General features: G+C 40.3%; 2 protein-coding genes across 2 annotated transcripts in view; one reads left to right on the plus strand and one right to left on the minus strand.

Annotated features, from left to right (window-relative positions):
* Window positions 1-8,581, plus strand: SLIRP (SRA stem-loop interacting RNA binding protein). Its single transcript, XM_040477861.1, has 4 exons — window positions 1-129; window positions 3,826-3,884; window positions 7,909-8,016; window positions 8,469-8,581. Exons 1-4 carry the CDS (start codon window positions 33-35, stop codon window positions 8,538-8,540), a joined length of 336 nt encoding a protein of 111 aa, XP_040333795.1. The 5' UTR covers window positions 1-32; the 3' UTR covers window positions 8,541-8,581.
* Window positions 8,580-15,788, minus strand: part of SNW1 (SNW domain containing 1) — a 33,140-nt gene continuing 25,931 nt past the window's right edge. Inside the window, exons 11-14 of the mRNA XM_040477857.1 lie at window positions 14,414-14,510; window positions 11,833-11,950; window positions 9,350-9,513; window positions 8,580-9,269 (exon numbers count right to left, since the gene is read on the minus strand). Of these exons, the coding sequence (XP_040333791.1) occupies window positions 9,071-9,269; window positions 9,350-9,513; window positions 11,833-11,950; window positions 14,414-14,510 (578 nt within the window). The 3' untranslated portion in view covers window positions 8,580-9,070. The remainder of the gene's footprint in view (window positions 9,270-9,349; window positions 9,514-11,832; window positions 11,951-14,413; window positions 14,511-15,788) is intronic.

Consider the following 15,788-nt stretch of genomic DNA (forward strand, 5'->3'; position numbering starts at 1 on the left):
GACCACTGGTCACAGAGGTGCTTAATCTAAAGATGGCGGCTTCAGCGGTGAGGGGCGCTATGGCGCTGCGTACTAGTACTAGCCGGCCGGTGGCTTTCGTCAGAAAAATTCCCTGGACCGCAGCCTCGAGTGAGTGATGGAGACGTATTAGGGGCGGAAGTTTGAGGCTCAAGCGATCCTCAAAAGCACTGCTTTTGGCGGAGCGCTGGAATCAGCGTGGTAGCTGGATTAAGAGCTGTTGCTCCTGAGCAAACCAGTGAGCAGATTTTTTTTTTTTTTTTGCAATTAATTGGGGATGCGTCTTGAGCTTTTGCGGCACGTATTCAGGGTCTCCTGCCTGCGGGAGTGATTTGGTGGAACAGTTACTTGCAAACGTTAAGATGTACGATTTAGAAGGGACTGTTTTGATTGCGGTATGGAGGATGGATTCAAACTGGTAAGGTTGAAGGCGGGGAGACGAACTAAAAGGCAGTTTCAGTAATTTAGTCCTAAGAAGAGGACCTGAAATAGTGTAGTGGTAGAAAAGCGGGTCAAATCCACCTATGTTAACAGAACAAAATCAACGGCTTTTCGCGATGGTTTGAATGGGAAAGAGTACGGAATGACGGAAAAGGAAGAACAACTTCCAGGTTTTTAGCGTTGGTGAATATCGTGGTTAGGATGTGGAAGCAGCAGGTTTAAAGAAGAGGAGTTAAAGGTTAAATGTGTTGAGTTTGAGAAAAACCTGTGAGGTCTCCGTCAGCAAGTGGGCAGAGAAGATTGTGTAGAGATTGAGAAGTGCCCTTTTAAACATACTGCGCAGGTTAGAATTCCACCTCGGCCATTTAATAGTTGTGCAACCCAAAGGGAGGGAATTTGGGAAAAGGGCTCACTACTGTAATTCAGTTTCATCTGTGAAATGGAGTCAGTAATAACTTTCCTCATAGGATTTTTGATTGGGTTAAAATGAGTTTATATGTAAACCGCTTAGACCTGTGCTAGATACATAAGTGCTCAATGAATGATAATCATTTTCATGATTACTGTAATTGAAGCTCAAGGGGAGAGACCTCGGCTGGAGATAGAGGGTTGGGAGTAATCAGTATCGAAATCTCTCACCAACATTGATTTTTGTCAGTTGCAGTTTTGAGAAAATGTTTTTATATTTGCCTACCAAAAATTAAAAATCCACGGTCAGTTTTATAGATTTTCATTTATCAGGTCATCTCCCTTAAAGAAAAGAATGGAACTGGGATTACTCACCTCTTAGTTTTTGTGGTCCAGGTGTGGGTAGTGGAATGGAAAATAGATCAGTTTGTGCCTCACTTTCTCAATATGTGGCAGGTGAAGATCAAGCCAGTACAATGTCTTGCTTAGGCTCCATGAAACTGTGTAAAGGCCCAGGGATTTCATCAGCATCTTGCAGTTGCAGGTGTACAGACCATAATGGGTTGGTTTAAAACTCTTACAAAGAGTCTATGTAACATACAATTTTGAAACATTCTCTCAGTTCATTCATTCATTCAGCAAATATTTAAGGAGTGTTTGTGGTGGGCATTGTTCTTGGTGCTTGCAGCTGTTTTCCCTTAACAGTTATAGGTAATTTGGGAAGAGGGTTACCTTCCAGAACTAGTTTGTTTTGGAAGTGAATGTTTTCTAGAACTTTCAATACCTGGTTTAAAACGTGTATATTTAACACTATTTTGTTTATTCTCCAGTAACATGGTCTCTGAGGTCCTGATCTTGACAACTGATTTGACCAACTGGGAGAGCTCTTCAGAAATTTAGTCCCTATGGGTTGCTGAAGCATTACTAGGCATTTATTCATTCATCAAATATTGCCCTACTGTGTATCAATTACTAGTGGACTCAACACTCGGGAAAGTTACGGTGTTGTGGTGAGGGTGAGGAGACTTACAACAGATACAGGCAATTGTTGAAGCAGTGAGGTTTAGATGAACTAGGGGAAATAACCAGGTAATATGAAATATCAATCAGGGAAAGTACAAGCACTGTAGTTCAGAAGAGATCATGCATTTTTGATTTTTAAGATTACTATGCATCTTTGAGGACTCGGGTCAGGATAATAACATTGTTTTGTATTGGAGTAGATCCCCGATAAATTAATATTCAGTGGATATATTTGGCTTGGATCTTGAAGGATAATTACAATTTAGGCAGGAAGAGATAGGATTACCGACATAACAAGGGTAAATAACGATAGACAAAGATGGAAATCCATGGGACACAGAATTTCATTTGCTATACTAGAGAGTAACTATGGGCCAGCAATGGGAAATAAAGCAGGAAGGGTAAGCAGGGTCATCTCAACAAATTTTAAAGTATCAGCTTTTTAACTGAGTGTAAACTTTATGGAAGGCAAGGGCTTAAACAACACACTACGGTTAAATTGTCTTTTGTGTGACTTTCTCACAAGGATTGTTATCCATGCACCTAACACTATGATGAAGATACTCCTCTGCAGGGGATGAAGACTACAGTCAACTCAGCAACTTATCTGTGTGTGTCCCTACACACACTTTCCCCAAATCTGGTGCATTGCAGCTTTATAGAAATGGTTCTTGACTTACAGTGGTTTCATTTACAATTTTTTGACTTTACAATGGTGCAATAGTGATACACATTCTGAAGAAACTCTGCTTTAAATTTTGATTTTTTTGGGGGCGCCTGGGTGGCGCAGTCGGTTAAGCGTCTGACTTCAGCCAGGTCACCATCTCGCGGTCCGGGAGTTCGAGCCCCGCGTCAGGCTCTGGGCTGATGGCTCAGAGCCTGGAGCCTGTTTCCGATTCTGTGTCTCCCTCTCTCTCTGCCCCTCCCCCGTTCATGCTCTGTCTCTCTCTGTTGCAAAAATAAATAAATGTTGAAAAAAAAAATTAAAAAAAAAATTTTTTTTTTGATTTTTTTTTTCCCTGTGCTAGTGATATGCAGTATGATACTCTTTTGTGATACTAGGCAGCAGCAGCAGCAGCAGCAGCAGCAAGATGCAGCTCCCAGTGAGCCATGTGATTACGAGGGTAAACAACTCATAGACAAACAACTCATAGACTTACTCTGTGCCCTTAACCACCATTCTGGTTTTCATTTTCAGTAGTCAATAAATTACATAAGAAATTCAACACTTTATTATAAAATAGGTTTTGCATTAGATGGTTTTGCCTGACTATAGGCTAATGTAAGTATTCTGAGCATGTTTAAGCTGGCTAGTCTAGGGGTGCCTGGGTGGCTCAGTTAAGTGTCCGACTTTGGCTCAGGTCATGGGTTCAAGCCCCGTGCCAGGCTCCGTGCTGACAGCTCAGAGCCTGGAGCCTGCTTCAGATTCTGTGTCTCCCTCTCTCTGTTCTTCCCCTGCTCATGCTCTGTCTCTCTCTCAAAAATAAAAAAATAAACATAAAAAAACTTTTATGATGTAGGCTAGGCTAAGCTATGCTGTTCAGTAGGTTAGGTGTATTAAATGCATTTTCAACTTAGGATATTTTCAACTTACAATAGGTTTATCAGCTGTAACCCCATCATAACTTGAAGATCTGTAGTCAGTACCATAGCTGCTTCCTAAATCTTAAGGCTTCAAGGAAATGCAAAGTAGCTCCTGTTCACAAAATGTTTGGGAACTCTAGGCCCACTGTTGGTTTCTACCTACAATCTAGGATGAAAGATACAAAATATATTAACTCCTTTTTTGTTGTTTGTTTTTAAGTAATCTCTGTGCCCAACGTGGGGCTTGAACTCACAACTTCAATTTCAAGAGTCACATGCTTTACCGACTAAGCCAGCCAGGTACCCCAAAATACATGAACTACTTTTAACATGTTTTCTCTTCCTATACAGGTGAGCTGAGAGAACACTTTGCACAGTTTGGCCATATACGAAAGTGCATCATACCTTTTGTGAGTATTCTCTTTGAAAAAAAAAAGTTATCCTTTCATTCTTGATCCTCAAATTTTATCCTCGAATTCTTGAGTTTTTGTCAAAACATATCAACTTGTATGACTTTCTATTGAAGTAAAGCTGTTCATCAGAGTCTTTATGGATAAAATTATGGGTGATACTGATTAAAAAGTAAAAAAAAAAAACAAAAACTTATCCTGCACATAACAAATTACCACAAACATAAGGACTCAAAACGACAAACATGTTATCCACAGTTTCAGCAGATCAGGAACCTGGGCATAGCCTTACTGGGCCCTCTGCTCAGGGTCTCATATAGCTGCAGGCCAGGTGTCAGCTGGGGCTTTGGTCTCATCAGAGGCTCAACTGGGAAAGACTGATGTCCAAGATCCCTCAGGTTGTTGGCAGAATTCATTTTTGAACTGTAGGACTGAGGTATCTACCTTTTTGTTGGCTTTCAGCTTGTAGGGACTACCTGCAGTTCCTTGTTACCTGGGAGGTCTGTAGGCTCCCCCAACATGGCAGCTTACTTCTTCAAAGTCAGCAGAGGAGTTTCTCTGTCTAGTCTGTTAAGTTTGTCTTAGAACATAGTCATGGGAGTGGCATCCCATCATTTTTGCCATATTCTTTTGGTTAGAAGCATGTCATAGGTCCCACACACCCTCAAGGGGAAGGGGTTATACAGAGGGTAACTTGGTGGGACATGTGTAGATCACAGGGCCATCTTTGAATTCTGCCCACTCCAGTATTATAGTAAGGACTTGATACTAAAGGATGATTTTATCTGAAAATTAATTGGTGGAGGGGCACCTGGGTGGCTCAGTCGGTTAGTGTCTGACTTTGGCCCAGGTCATGATCTCATGGTTCATAGGTTTGAGCCTTATGTCGGGCTCTCTGCTGACAGCTGAGTCTGGAGCCTGCTTCCAATTCTGTGTCATCCTCTCTCTCTGCCCCTCTCCTGCTCATGCTGTCTCTCAAAAATAAATAAACATTTAAAAAAAATTTTTTTTCAACTGGTAGAGAATATCTGTTTTAATCTTTATCCTTATTAAGTTGAATGCCTTTTTTCTTTTAGTATTTTTATATTTGTTATATTTCCTTTAAAAATTTTAATGTTTATTTTTTTTATAAATTTTTTTTTCAACGTTTTTTATTTATTTTTGGGACAGAGAGAGACAGAGCATGAACGGGGGAGGGGCAGAGAGAGAGGGAGACACAGAATCGGAAACAGGCTCCAGGCTCCGAGCCATCAGCCCAGAGCCTGACGCGGGGCTCGAACTCACGGACCGTGAGATCGTGACCTGGCTGAAGTCGGACGCTTAACCGACTGCACCACCCAGGCGCCCCTTAATGTTTATTTTTGAGAGAGAGAGAGACAGAGCACACGCAGAGGAGGGGCAGAGAGGTAGACACAGAATCTGAAGCGGGCTCCAGGCTCTGAGCTGTTAGCACAGAGCCTGACGTGGAGCTTGAACTCACGAACTATGAGATCATGACCTGAGCCGAAGTCAGATGCTCCCCGAACTGAGCCACCCAGGCACCCCTCCTTTGCTTTCTAAGGAAGGTTTAGAAATCAGTTTATCAATTTGTTTTGCTTTATTCTGGGCTGTATTTTTCTGTGGGCTTTCTAGAATTACTGGATTTTTGATGGGGTAATGTGAGTACACACAAAGTTTACAGGTGCTTCACTAAAACTGCCCCTTTTTTCCTGACACTGAGAAGACTATGGTAAAATATCAACTTAAAGAAATTTAAATTCTTAACTCTTAATGTTTGTTGCTTTCCAAGGATCTAATAGATTACTCCTATCTAGTGCTAGTGAGGGTGTAGGGAAGCTGGCACTGAAATTGCTCAGAAGTTTACTTCATTTCTGAAGGGTAGTTTGGTAAAATAAAAATCCAGAATTTGTATTTGCTTTGATCTAGCAATTCCATTTTTAGGCATTTATTCTGCAGAAATGGTGTGGTTAAGAATGCTCAAAGCAACATTGTTCACTAATATAACTGGAAAGGGGTGCCTGGGTACTCAGTTGGTTAAGTGTCTGACTCCTGATTTCGGCTCAGGTCATGATCCCAGAGTTCTGAGATCGAGTATTGCATTGGGCTAGGCGATGAGCATGGAGCCTGCTTAAGATTCTCTGTCTCTCCCTCTGCCCCTCTCGCCTGCTCCTACTTTCTCTCTTTAAACTAAATAAAAAAAATAGTAATATTACCAGAAAGAACCTAAATGTTTATCAATGGGATTAAATAGTCATTGATACAATGGAGTTTTTTATACAGTTGATTAAAAGAATGATGCACATGTATTACTGACATGAAAATGTTTCTATAAGCTTAAAAACTACAATTTTACAAAGAGTATGAAACTTGTGTTTTTTGAGGAGCATTAAAAAATTTTATCCAAAAATAGTAACACATTTTTCTTGGTTCCCATTTCCCTCTTAGAAGTATAAATAAAATAATTTAGGACCTGGAGTTAACAGGTTTAGATTTAAACAAAAGAAAATTTTGATTCTTGGTAAAACTAAATAAAATGTAACAGGAAAAAAGTTTTTGGTAAACAATTGATGTACTCAAGTTAGAAATCCAGGTTCCTATCTTAGATACACAGTACTTAAGTTTTACACAAACAAAACATTTTTTTCAAATGTTTATTTATTTATTTAGAGAGAGAGAGTGTGAGGAGGGGAAGGGCAGAGAGAGGTGAGAGAGAATCCCAAGCAGGCTCCACGTTCAGCGTGCAGTCTCACGACCGGGAGATCATAACCTGAGCTGAAATCAAGAGCTGGACACTTAACTGACTAAACCACCCAGGCTTCCCCCACACACAAAATTTGTAAAGCTTTTACAGCAATGGTCATAAGGAGGTAAAGGAGAAATTGTATTTTTCTGAGGTAAGGAGTGAATCACTGGGACATTACCAGAAACTTCCTGCAGTCTAGGTTTATACTTAAAAAGTTACCTTTTAGGAGTGCCCGGGTGGTTCAGTCAGTTGAGCCTCAGATTCTTGATTTTAGCTCAGGTCACGATCCTAGGGTCGTGGGACTGAGCCCTATGCTTTGTGCTGAGCATGGAACCTGCTTAAGATTCTGTCTCTCCCTCCATCTGCCCCCCTCTCCCACTATTTCTCTCTCTCAAAAAAAAAGTCACCTTTTAAATACGGGGGCAATTTCTAAGAATTTGGTTTGGGGGTGGTGTGGAGCACAACGTAACTTTGTAACAAGATTGATGATGATGATGATGTACAGAGTGAATAGACATCTTTGTATCTGTTCTTTTTATTTGGGTGGGGAGGGGCAGAGGGAGAGAGAGAGAATCTTAAGCGGGCTCCATGACCAGCACAGAGCCCAAAGGCAGGCTTGATCTCACAACCTTGAGGTCATACTTGAGCCAAAATCAAGAGTTGGATGCTTAACCGACTGAGCCACCCAGGCACCCCTCGTCTTTAAATAGCAGGGTGCTTCGAAGCACACCAGAATCTTTTCCACAAGTGCTGATGTATAGGTTGGATGATAAGCACTCTTGTCCTATGCACAAAGGGAAGCACCTTGAAGTCTGGAGCTAGGTAAATAAGGGTAATACTGTATATATTTTTTCTTTTTTCCTATTTTTCATTAGGAATAGGGAGTATGTGATTATAATGGTAGTAGTGGTGATGAGAGTAATTGGTCTCCAAAATTACCAGAAATGCACCTAGATTTTGAGGCTTAATTTTTTAGTTTCTAGAAATGAGGAAGTTAGAGTACTCTATTTATGTGATTAAAATTTCCCTTATTTTAGTGTGGTTTGTATCTTGAACGACAAAGAAACTTTACTACCTATATGTTACTTCTCTAGTGGCATCAGAAAAGCAGAATGTTAAGATTAACACGGCGGTTAAGCCTTTGGTAACTAAGTTTTTCAACATCTTTAATAATGTCTGTTATGCCGTTTTGGCAGATGAACAGTTGGTAGTTTGTTTTGGAGCTCATGGAAACGTTTTTCAAGTTCATGATTAATCTCTTCCTAAATTTTGAATTTTTAGGACAAAGAGACTGGGTTTCACAGAGGTATGGGTTGGATTCAGTTTTCTTCAGAAGAAGAACTTCAGAATGCACTACAGCAAGAAAATCATATTATTGATGGAGTAAAGGTAAATATTTTTCTGTATAATGTTGTGAGCTTTCTATATATCGGTCAGTAGGTCAAAAGTATGGAATGACAAGGTCTTTGGGAGATTTGTAACTAAGGTTTCCTTAATATTGGTTAAAGAATGGTGGTGGTGGGAGAGTGCCCGTTCGAAAATGTCTGGGGAGGGTAGTACAGGAAGACCCTTTAATGGTTAGCAAGGTGTATCTAACATAGAGCAGTGGGAACTTACTTACAAGGTAGGGAGACTGTTGTTGAAATCCTGGCTTTTCCACTTACCATGCAACCTTGGGTCAAACTGATTTAGTTTTAAGAGTAGGGAACAAATAACATCCTCTTGACTTCTAGATGCTGACTCTATAATAAAAAGGCAGTCTTAAAGTGGCAGTTTTCAGTCAGTTGTAATGTTTTTGCAGATAGTGTCTTTCCTTACAATGCTTATTTGATTTTTCTCAGCTCCACATTCAAGCTCAAAGACCAAAAATTTTGCAAGGGGATCAAACATCTGATGAAGAAAAAGATTTTTGAGACTGTTACTACCTCTTAAATAAAGTAAACAAAATTGAAAATTTTGCCTAAATGTTTTTATTTGAAACAAGTAGTTGCACCAAGCAAGAGCTTGCTTTCCCCACTCCAAATGAAAACTGAGCTCAGGAGGGGCAGGCGTCATTTGGCAGGACAGTTCTAGTATGTGAACATCCTTCTACTCACTGTGATTGGGGCAACTGTATTCATCAGCAGTCCTTCTTACACAAAATATTATCCCCAAAGTACTAACATCACACAAAAGGAAGTGGTCTTAATTTTATGTGTGGAGCAGTATGTTCTATAAATGCCAAAAGGTAGGAGAAACACAAACACAACCCACTCTTTAAAAAAAACTAAATAGTTCAAAGAATTTTCCACCCCCGCCCCCCTTACTCCCGTAATAAAAAGTAGTGCTGGGGTCTGACACCCAGATTTGGTTTTTATCCTGGCCATTTACAAAGTGTTTCCCCATCTGACTTGCATCATTAGGGTTATGGACAAAAGTTCATTCACTTTGAAGAACGGTGTATCTACTCCTTCCTCCTCTTCTTGCCTTCATGCTCATGTTCCTTGGGGCGGCTGCTGTCTGAGGGTCTTTTAGAGCCACCGTGCTGTTTGGCTTCTTCCAAAAACTTGTCTAAACCAAAAGGATCTTCCTCAAACTGAACTGGTCCTTCTCGGCCTCTCTGCCTACGGTCTGAACCAGAAAACTCCTTATCGGGAACAAATCTAGGGAAAAAGAAAAAGGACTATGAACCACTTTGTTTTCACTAGTGCAAACAGTGAGACTGAGCTGTCTGCCTTGGTACCTGTTGGTCTTTATTCTGGCTTCCAGGTCATCACCATACATGTCCTTGTCCAGGTTTTTACTGGGCCTGTAAATATTCTGGGCCATATCTTTACCACCTCTCCAGGCTTGATCATAAACATTGTAAATTTCATCTTCTCCACCTGCAAAACCACTGTCCATACCCTGTGGAACAAGGACATTAAAAGTTCACATTTTCAGCAATCTGAACTGCAAATTAAAATGATCTTCATTAAAAAAAGTCTGTAAATTTTCATTCTTACCACCTTTGGTCCTTAGATTAAATACAGTGCTAATTAACAAGTCTGACTACTTTAGTGAAGTAGTGAAGTAGTGAAGGGGGATAGTAGTATAAACAGGTACTTGACAATTTCAATTTTACAGACAATGGCAAAAAGATGAAAGAATTGTCAAGTACCATTTACCTGATGTCACTCACTGATTTATTTATCACGTAACTTCTATGCCCAACATGGGGCTTAAACTCACATCCCTGACGTCAAGAGTTGCATGCTGTATAGGCAGGCATCCCTGTATGATTTCATTTAGAATAGAGGCACCTGGGTGGCTCAGTTGCTTAAGTGTCCAACTTTGGCTCAGGTCATGATCTTGCAGTTTGTGGGTTCAAGCCCCACATTGGGCTCTGTGCTGACAGCTTAGAGCCTGGAGCCTGGAGCCTGGAGCCTGCTTTGGATTCTGTGTCTCCCTGTCTCTCTGCCCCTCTCCCATTTTCACTCTGTCTCTCTCTCAAAAATAAATAAACGTAAAAAAATTGTTTAGAATAAATGTCACACCCCTTAACTCCCTGAGAACATCACTGCCTGCCTGCCTGCCTGCCTGCCTCTATCTATCTATCTATCTATCTATCTATCTATCTATCTATCTATCTATCTCTATATCTATCTAAGAGAGAGAGAACATGTGCTGGGGAGGGGGCAGAGGGTGCGAGCAAGAATCTTAAGCAGGCTCCCATGACCCTAGGATCGTAACCTGAGCTGAAATCAAGATGCTCAACTGAGTCACCCAGGCACTCCAAGAACAATCACTATTATAGCAAGAGACAATAAGGCTCTTAATGAAAATCCTAAGACAACAAGGAACTTGCTTCATATATTTGAATGGTTCCTTAATACGGGATGTCCTTTGTTAGGAAAATTTTTATTACAACTTTGAAATAATTTAAGCTTAAGCTTGTAAGAGGTGACAGTCATAAATATTTACTTACATGAAATTTTCATGCCTAACCCCTTTGCTCAGCCTGGTAAATTACCACAGCATAGTGTTTAAGAACATAAACTTTGAAATCAAGACAGCCCATGTTTTAATCTTCTATCAGTTTCTAGCTAAACCTGTATGTGTCTCAAACATAAAGAGGTTGTAACAAATAGTATGAAGTCATAGGGTTTTTTAAAGGATTGAAATAATACAAGTAAAAGAACAATGCCAGGAATGTAAAAAAGTACCTAATAAATTATTAAACTAAAAGAACTTACTCAAATGCTACCTTCAAATCTCCCTGAAGCCTCGGAGTCAATAAACTTTTCTGTTCCATATCCCAGTAGAACTTTATTTCTATGTCTGTATTTTTATTACAGCCTGCCTTGTCCTTATTTATATACATATGTCTTTTCCAGTAGACTTGAAGGTTCCTTGAGGGCAAAGCACATCTATCTTTGATCTAAAGGTCTTATGCCTGTAAATAATCAATGTTGGGTAGATTAAAACATAAAGATACTTCTTCAGTCCTAATGTGTCCTAGCTAGTTGATAACAATAGCTTCTAGGAATCAGATTTCCTGATAGCTAGTTTAGCACTTAAATTTAGTTTTTTTAGCTTCATCTTTTATATCAGTTTTTTTTTAATGTTTATTTTTGAGACAGAGACAGAGCATGAACGGGGGAGGGGCAGAGAGAGAGGGAGACACAGAATCGGAAGCAGGCTCCAGGCTCTGAGCCATCAGCACAGAGCCCAACGCGGGGCTTGAACTCACGGACCGCGAGATCATGACCTGAGCTGAAGTCGGATGCTTAACCAACTGAGCCACCCAGGCGCCCCTAGCTTCATCTTTTAAAGATCTCAAGTTTATGTGATTCTACAGCATTAAAAAGTTGTTGTTTTTTTTTTTTCAAAGATCAACAAAAAACCAAAAAAGATAGTTTTGTAGGACACTGGGTCTATTTTAGAAATAAAAGACCAATATATTAGGTTTTTTTTAAATCACCTAATTTCTTTCATTTTCTACTAGTGTCTTACATCTTAGCCAACTGTAAGAGGGCAAAATCAGAGTTGTTTCATCTTACTTGCATCAAAGATCAAATAAGATAAAGCAGCTAAGTTATAACACATAACTTGTAATATTTTTCTCTCATTATGCCAGCATACCTTACTTAGATTGATCCAAATCTATGATACGTTAATTTTCTTTTCCCTGAGGACTATATTCATATCAACACTTAAGACATGCTATTTCTAAATTCCTTGTACCTTGGACTGGTTGAAGAGCCTTTGGTCATACTGAACTTCATTGGACGTCCGAGGATTGGGTACACCAAGAGCAATGACTTCGCTGATATCTCGATTTTCATTTCTCTGCAGTTTCGACCTGTTTTGAAATATAATGTTGCTAACTGAAAACTCTTCACAGACAAGCTGAATTTCAATTTCAGCCTAACCAATCTCAGAAGCAAAGTTAATGAATATATCCTGTTCAGATCTTGTGAACATATATTCCTTGATAATGCATAATTGGGCTGGCAGTCCTTACAGCACTTCAGAGATGTGATTATTAGAAGAGGTGGGGTTTTACAATCAGGCCTTTCTGTTCAATGAAAAGAACTGTCAAGAGACGCACTCTAGACATGAAGTGTTTAACACAAGAAATCACCTTACAAAAAAAAAAAAGGAAGAAAAAAAAGAAAAGAAATCACCTAACAGAGCATGCTGAGATAGAAAATTGCTAGTCTATATTTGCTATTATGCGAGGGTTGGTGGGGGGGGACTGGATGCAAATTAAATTTTTTTTTTTTTCAACTTTTTTTTTTTTTTTTTTTTGGGACAGAGAGAGACAGAGCATGAACGGGGGAGGGGCAGAGAGAGAGGGAGACACAGAATCGGAAACAGGCTCCAGGCTCTGAGCCATCAGCCCAGAGCCCGACGCGGGGCTCGAACCCACATACCGCGAGATCGTGACCTGGCTGAAGTCGGACGCTTAACCGACTGCGCCACCCAGGCGCCCCTACAAATTAGATGTATCATATGAATCACTGTCAGTAAGCCAGAATCAGTTCTTTACCTGAACCACATTTAGTAATTTTATCCTATAAGAATTTTGAGAAAAACATATCAATGACTAGATTACTCAGTATGATTTTCAATATTCAGATTATCTTAATTCCCCTGCTGTTTCAGTATGTATGCAATCTATATCATAATGAAACCATGGTAACTGTCATCACTTATTTTACCAGAAACTCAGGTCTGTCAATCTATTTTTTTTGAGAGACAGAGCGCTACTGTTTTTGAGAGAGAGAGAGACAGTGGAAGCCAGGGAAGGGCAGAGAGAGGGAGACACAGAATTCAAAGCAGGCTCTAGGTGCTGAGCTATCAGCACAGAGACTGAAGCTGGGCTTGAACTCATGAACCATGAGATCATGACCTGAGCCGAAGCTGGATGCTTAACCAACTGAGCCACCCAGGTGGCCTGAAACTCCAGTCTTAAAATGATTTCTATAGACAACCTAATTTTCACCCAGTCATAAGTTTACAGTCTTTCTACATTATTATCAATTCTCATAACCACTTTACTGTTTTTAAGGGCCCAATTTATCTACAGAGCCATTTTAATTTTTTACAGCTTAGGAATTTCAGAGCAAGAGTATCATTAATTGTGCACTTTCACATTTCATTCCACTCTCTTCTACACCGCTATTATCCACAATTTGAAATTCAGATTTTCTGCTTCTCCAGGGCTCCACTTACCCAGGGAGATGAGCTATGCCATTAAATAACAAAGACCACCACCAGCAGGAATCTTCTTTTTCATGTTTAGTACATGACTTGAAAAAAAAATGGATTTATCAATAGCTCACAAAATGATGAGAGTGTGGAAAACTGCTCATATGGAAAGACAATGTTTCATAGTTGTATTTAACCCTCACTCAGAATTCAGGCCTCAGCCTTTGGTGAACCATAAACTTTACCAATCCCTACTTTAGCCCAAGTCCCCATGCAAGTATTTTGTTTGTTTCACGCAGGTCTGTACTTATTAACAGTGCTCTGGTCCATTTTCCCAAGTAATTTTACATGGTAGCTCTGTCTGAATTTTAATAGAACTGCTCATGAGAAGAGGCTGATTTTCACTTCTCACAAAATCTGCTCTTATCTGCCACCGTACTTGGGACGGTCCTCTGCATGTAGGAGTATCTCAATGAAAGCACAGAAGCTTTGGGGCGCCTGGGTGCCTCAGTTCGTTGAGCATCCGACTCTGACTTAGGCTTCGGTCATGATCTCACGGTTCATGAGACTGAGCCTCACATCAAGCTCTGTGCCGACAGCAAGGAGCCTGGTTGGGATTCTCTCTCTTCCCCCCCCCCGCCCCCTCCCCAACTCCAACTCACGCATGTGTGCGCTCTCTCTCTCAAAATAAACATTAAAAAAATAATAATTTTTTAAAAAGTACAGAAGCTTATTCTCTGCCTGGAGGAATAGGCACATAATGTTGGTCTCACCATTTAAAATAGGAAAAGAACAGACCAGAACAGTCCTATCTACTACCTTCACAAAGATGATTTGAACTCCCTTTTCTATATCCCTCTGTCATTCGCAATTCTAGCTTATTCTATACATCTACAGGGTGATAAGAAAAGATTACTTCCAGGGACAGTCAATTCTTCTTCTAAGAAAAAGTAAATAGTTTGGTGTGAGAAAATAGTGCTGATCTAGTAAGTTATCAAACTAAAAAGGAAAGGCAGAGAAGCAAAACTGGGCCCAGTGGACTAAACCTTCTCTCTAAAAGGTTCAGAAAAGCCACTCCTCATAATTCGTATTTATCTCAAATAGCACCTACCTCTTATCAGGAGCTGCCCTGGAAAGATTCCGGTCGTGCTGTCTTTCTTTTCGCCTATCATGCCGGATTTCATCCCTCTCACGTGCCTCCCCATCCTCTGTGTGAACAGAGTTGAAAATTACTTCACCACTATGTTACCCATTAATATCTGGAACCAGAGAATATTCTTTAACCTACGACAGAAAATTCCATGAATTTCTTTATAGTCACATTCAACCCTTTTACTTGCAATTAATTTAAATCCAACAGTATTGATCTAATTTTTTAAAGTTTATTTACTTATTTGCGGGGGGGGGGAGGGGGCAGAGAGAGAGGGTGAGAGACAATCTCAGGCAGGCTCCATGCTCAGCGCAGAGCCTGACTTGGGGCTCGATTCCCGAATGTGAGATCATGACCTGAGCTGAAATCAAGAGTCGGCTGCCTAATTGATTGAGCCACCCAGGCGCCCCAGTTTAATTTTTGAATGTGAATTCCATAATTATGCATGCAGCTGCAGTGTTTACAGGTAAAGTACACTGATGATGTCTTTAACTTAACTTGAAATGCATCAAAGTTGTAAGGTGAACTGACGGTGGATACAGATGGGTAGACAGGTAATAAAGCAAATTTAGCAATGTTAATTGTGAAAAAAAAAAGTTAACTGTAGAATCTAGGTGGTGGAGATATGGTTGTTCATTGTATAATTCTTTCAACTTTTCTGTGTGTGTGTTTTTTTTAAGTTTATGTACTTATTTTGAGGGAGAGAGAGAGCACATGTGCGCACATGATCACGTGAAAGGGGCAGAGACAGAATCCCAGGCAGGCTCCACATTGCCAGCACAGAGCCTGATGTGGGGCTTGAACCCACAAAATTCGAGATCATGACCTGAGCTGAAACCAAGAGTTGAATGCTTTACCGACTGACCCTTGATTTCAGCTCAGGTCATGACCCGAGGGTCATGGGTCTGAGCCCCACGTTGGGCTCCCCTTGAGCACGGAGACTGCTTAAGATTCTCTCTCTACCCTGCCTCTGTACCTCTCCCCTGCTCGCTCTCTAAAAAAATAAAAAATAAAAAATAAAAAAAAATTAAAATTGTCATATTAAAATTTCAGGAAAAAAAATTATGTGTAAATGTACCCTTGTATTTTCAAAGACTGGCTGAATAAAGAATCTTTTGCTTGTGGTCCATCACAGCTGGCTGCGTCTTGATCTCTACCTATGGTGTTTATGTCTATCTTCACCTTCTCTTCTCTCTCCAGTCTGAAGGGACACAGTGTGAGCATGTGCTTTGGTGGAGCCAGCCTGTCTGGATTCACATCCTGTTCCTATGACAGGTTAGCAATATGACCCTGTGCAGGTTACTCTACCACCCTGAGCTTTAGTCTCCTCTGTAAA

Source organism: Herpailurus yagouaroundi, unplaced genomic scaffold (assembly GCF_014898765.1).
Source record: "Herpailurus yagouaroundi ecotype Mexico unplaced genomic scaffold, PumYag 141, whole genome shotgun sequence".
NCBI lineage: Eukaryota > Metazoa > Chordata > Mammalia > Carnivora > Felidae > Herpailurus > Herpailurus yagouaroundi.

Bases quoted from the DNA above. Each gene is read 5' to 3' on its own strand.
- SLIRP (XM_040477861.1), top strand. From the start codon at position 33: ATGGCGGCTTCAGCGGTGAGGGGCGCTATGGCGCTGCGTACTAGTACT. The intron at 3,885-7,908 runs GTGAGTATTCTC...TTGAATTTTTAG, and splicing joins GAAAGTGCATCATACCTTTT to GACAAAGAGACTGGGTTTCA. The intron at 8,017-8,468 runs GTAAATATTTTT...GATTTTTCTCAG, and splicing joins ATATTATTGATGGAGTAAAG to CTCCACATTCAAGCTCAAAG.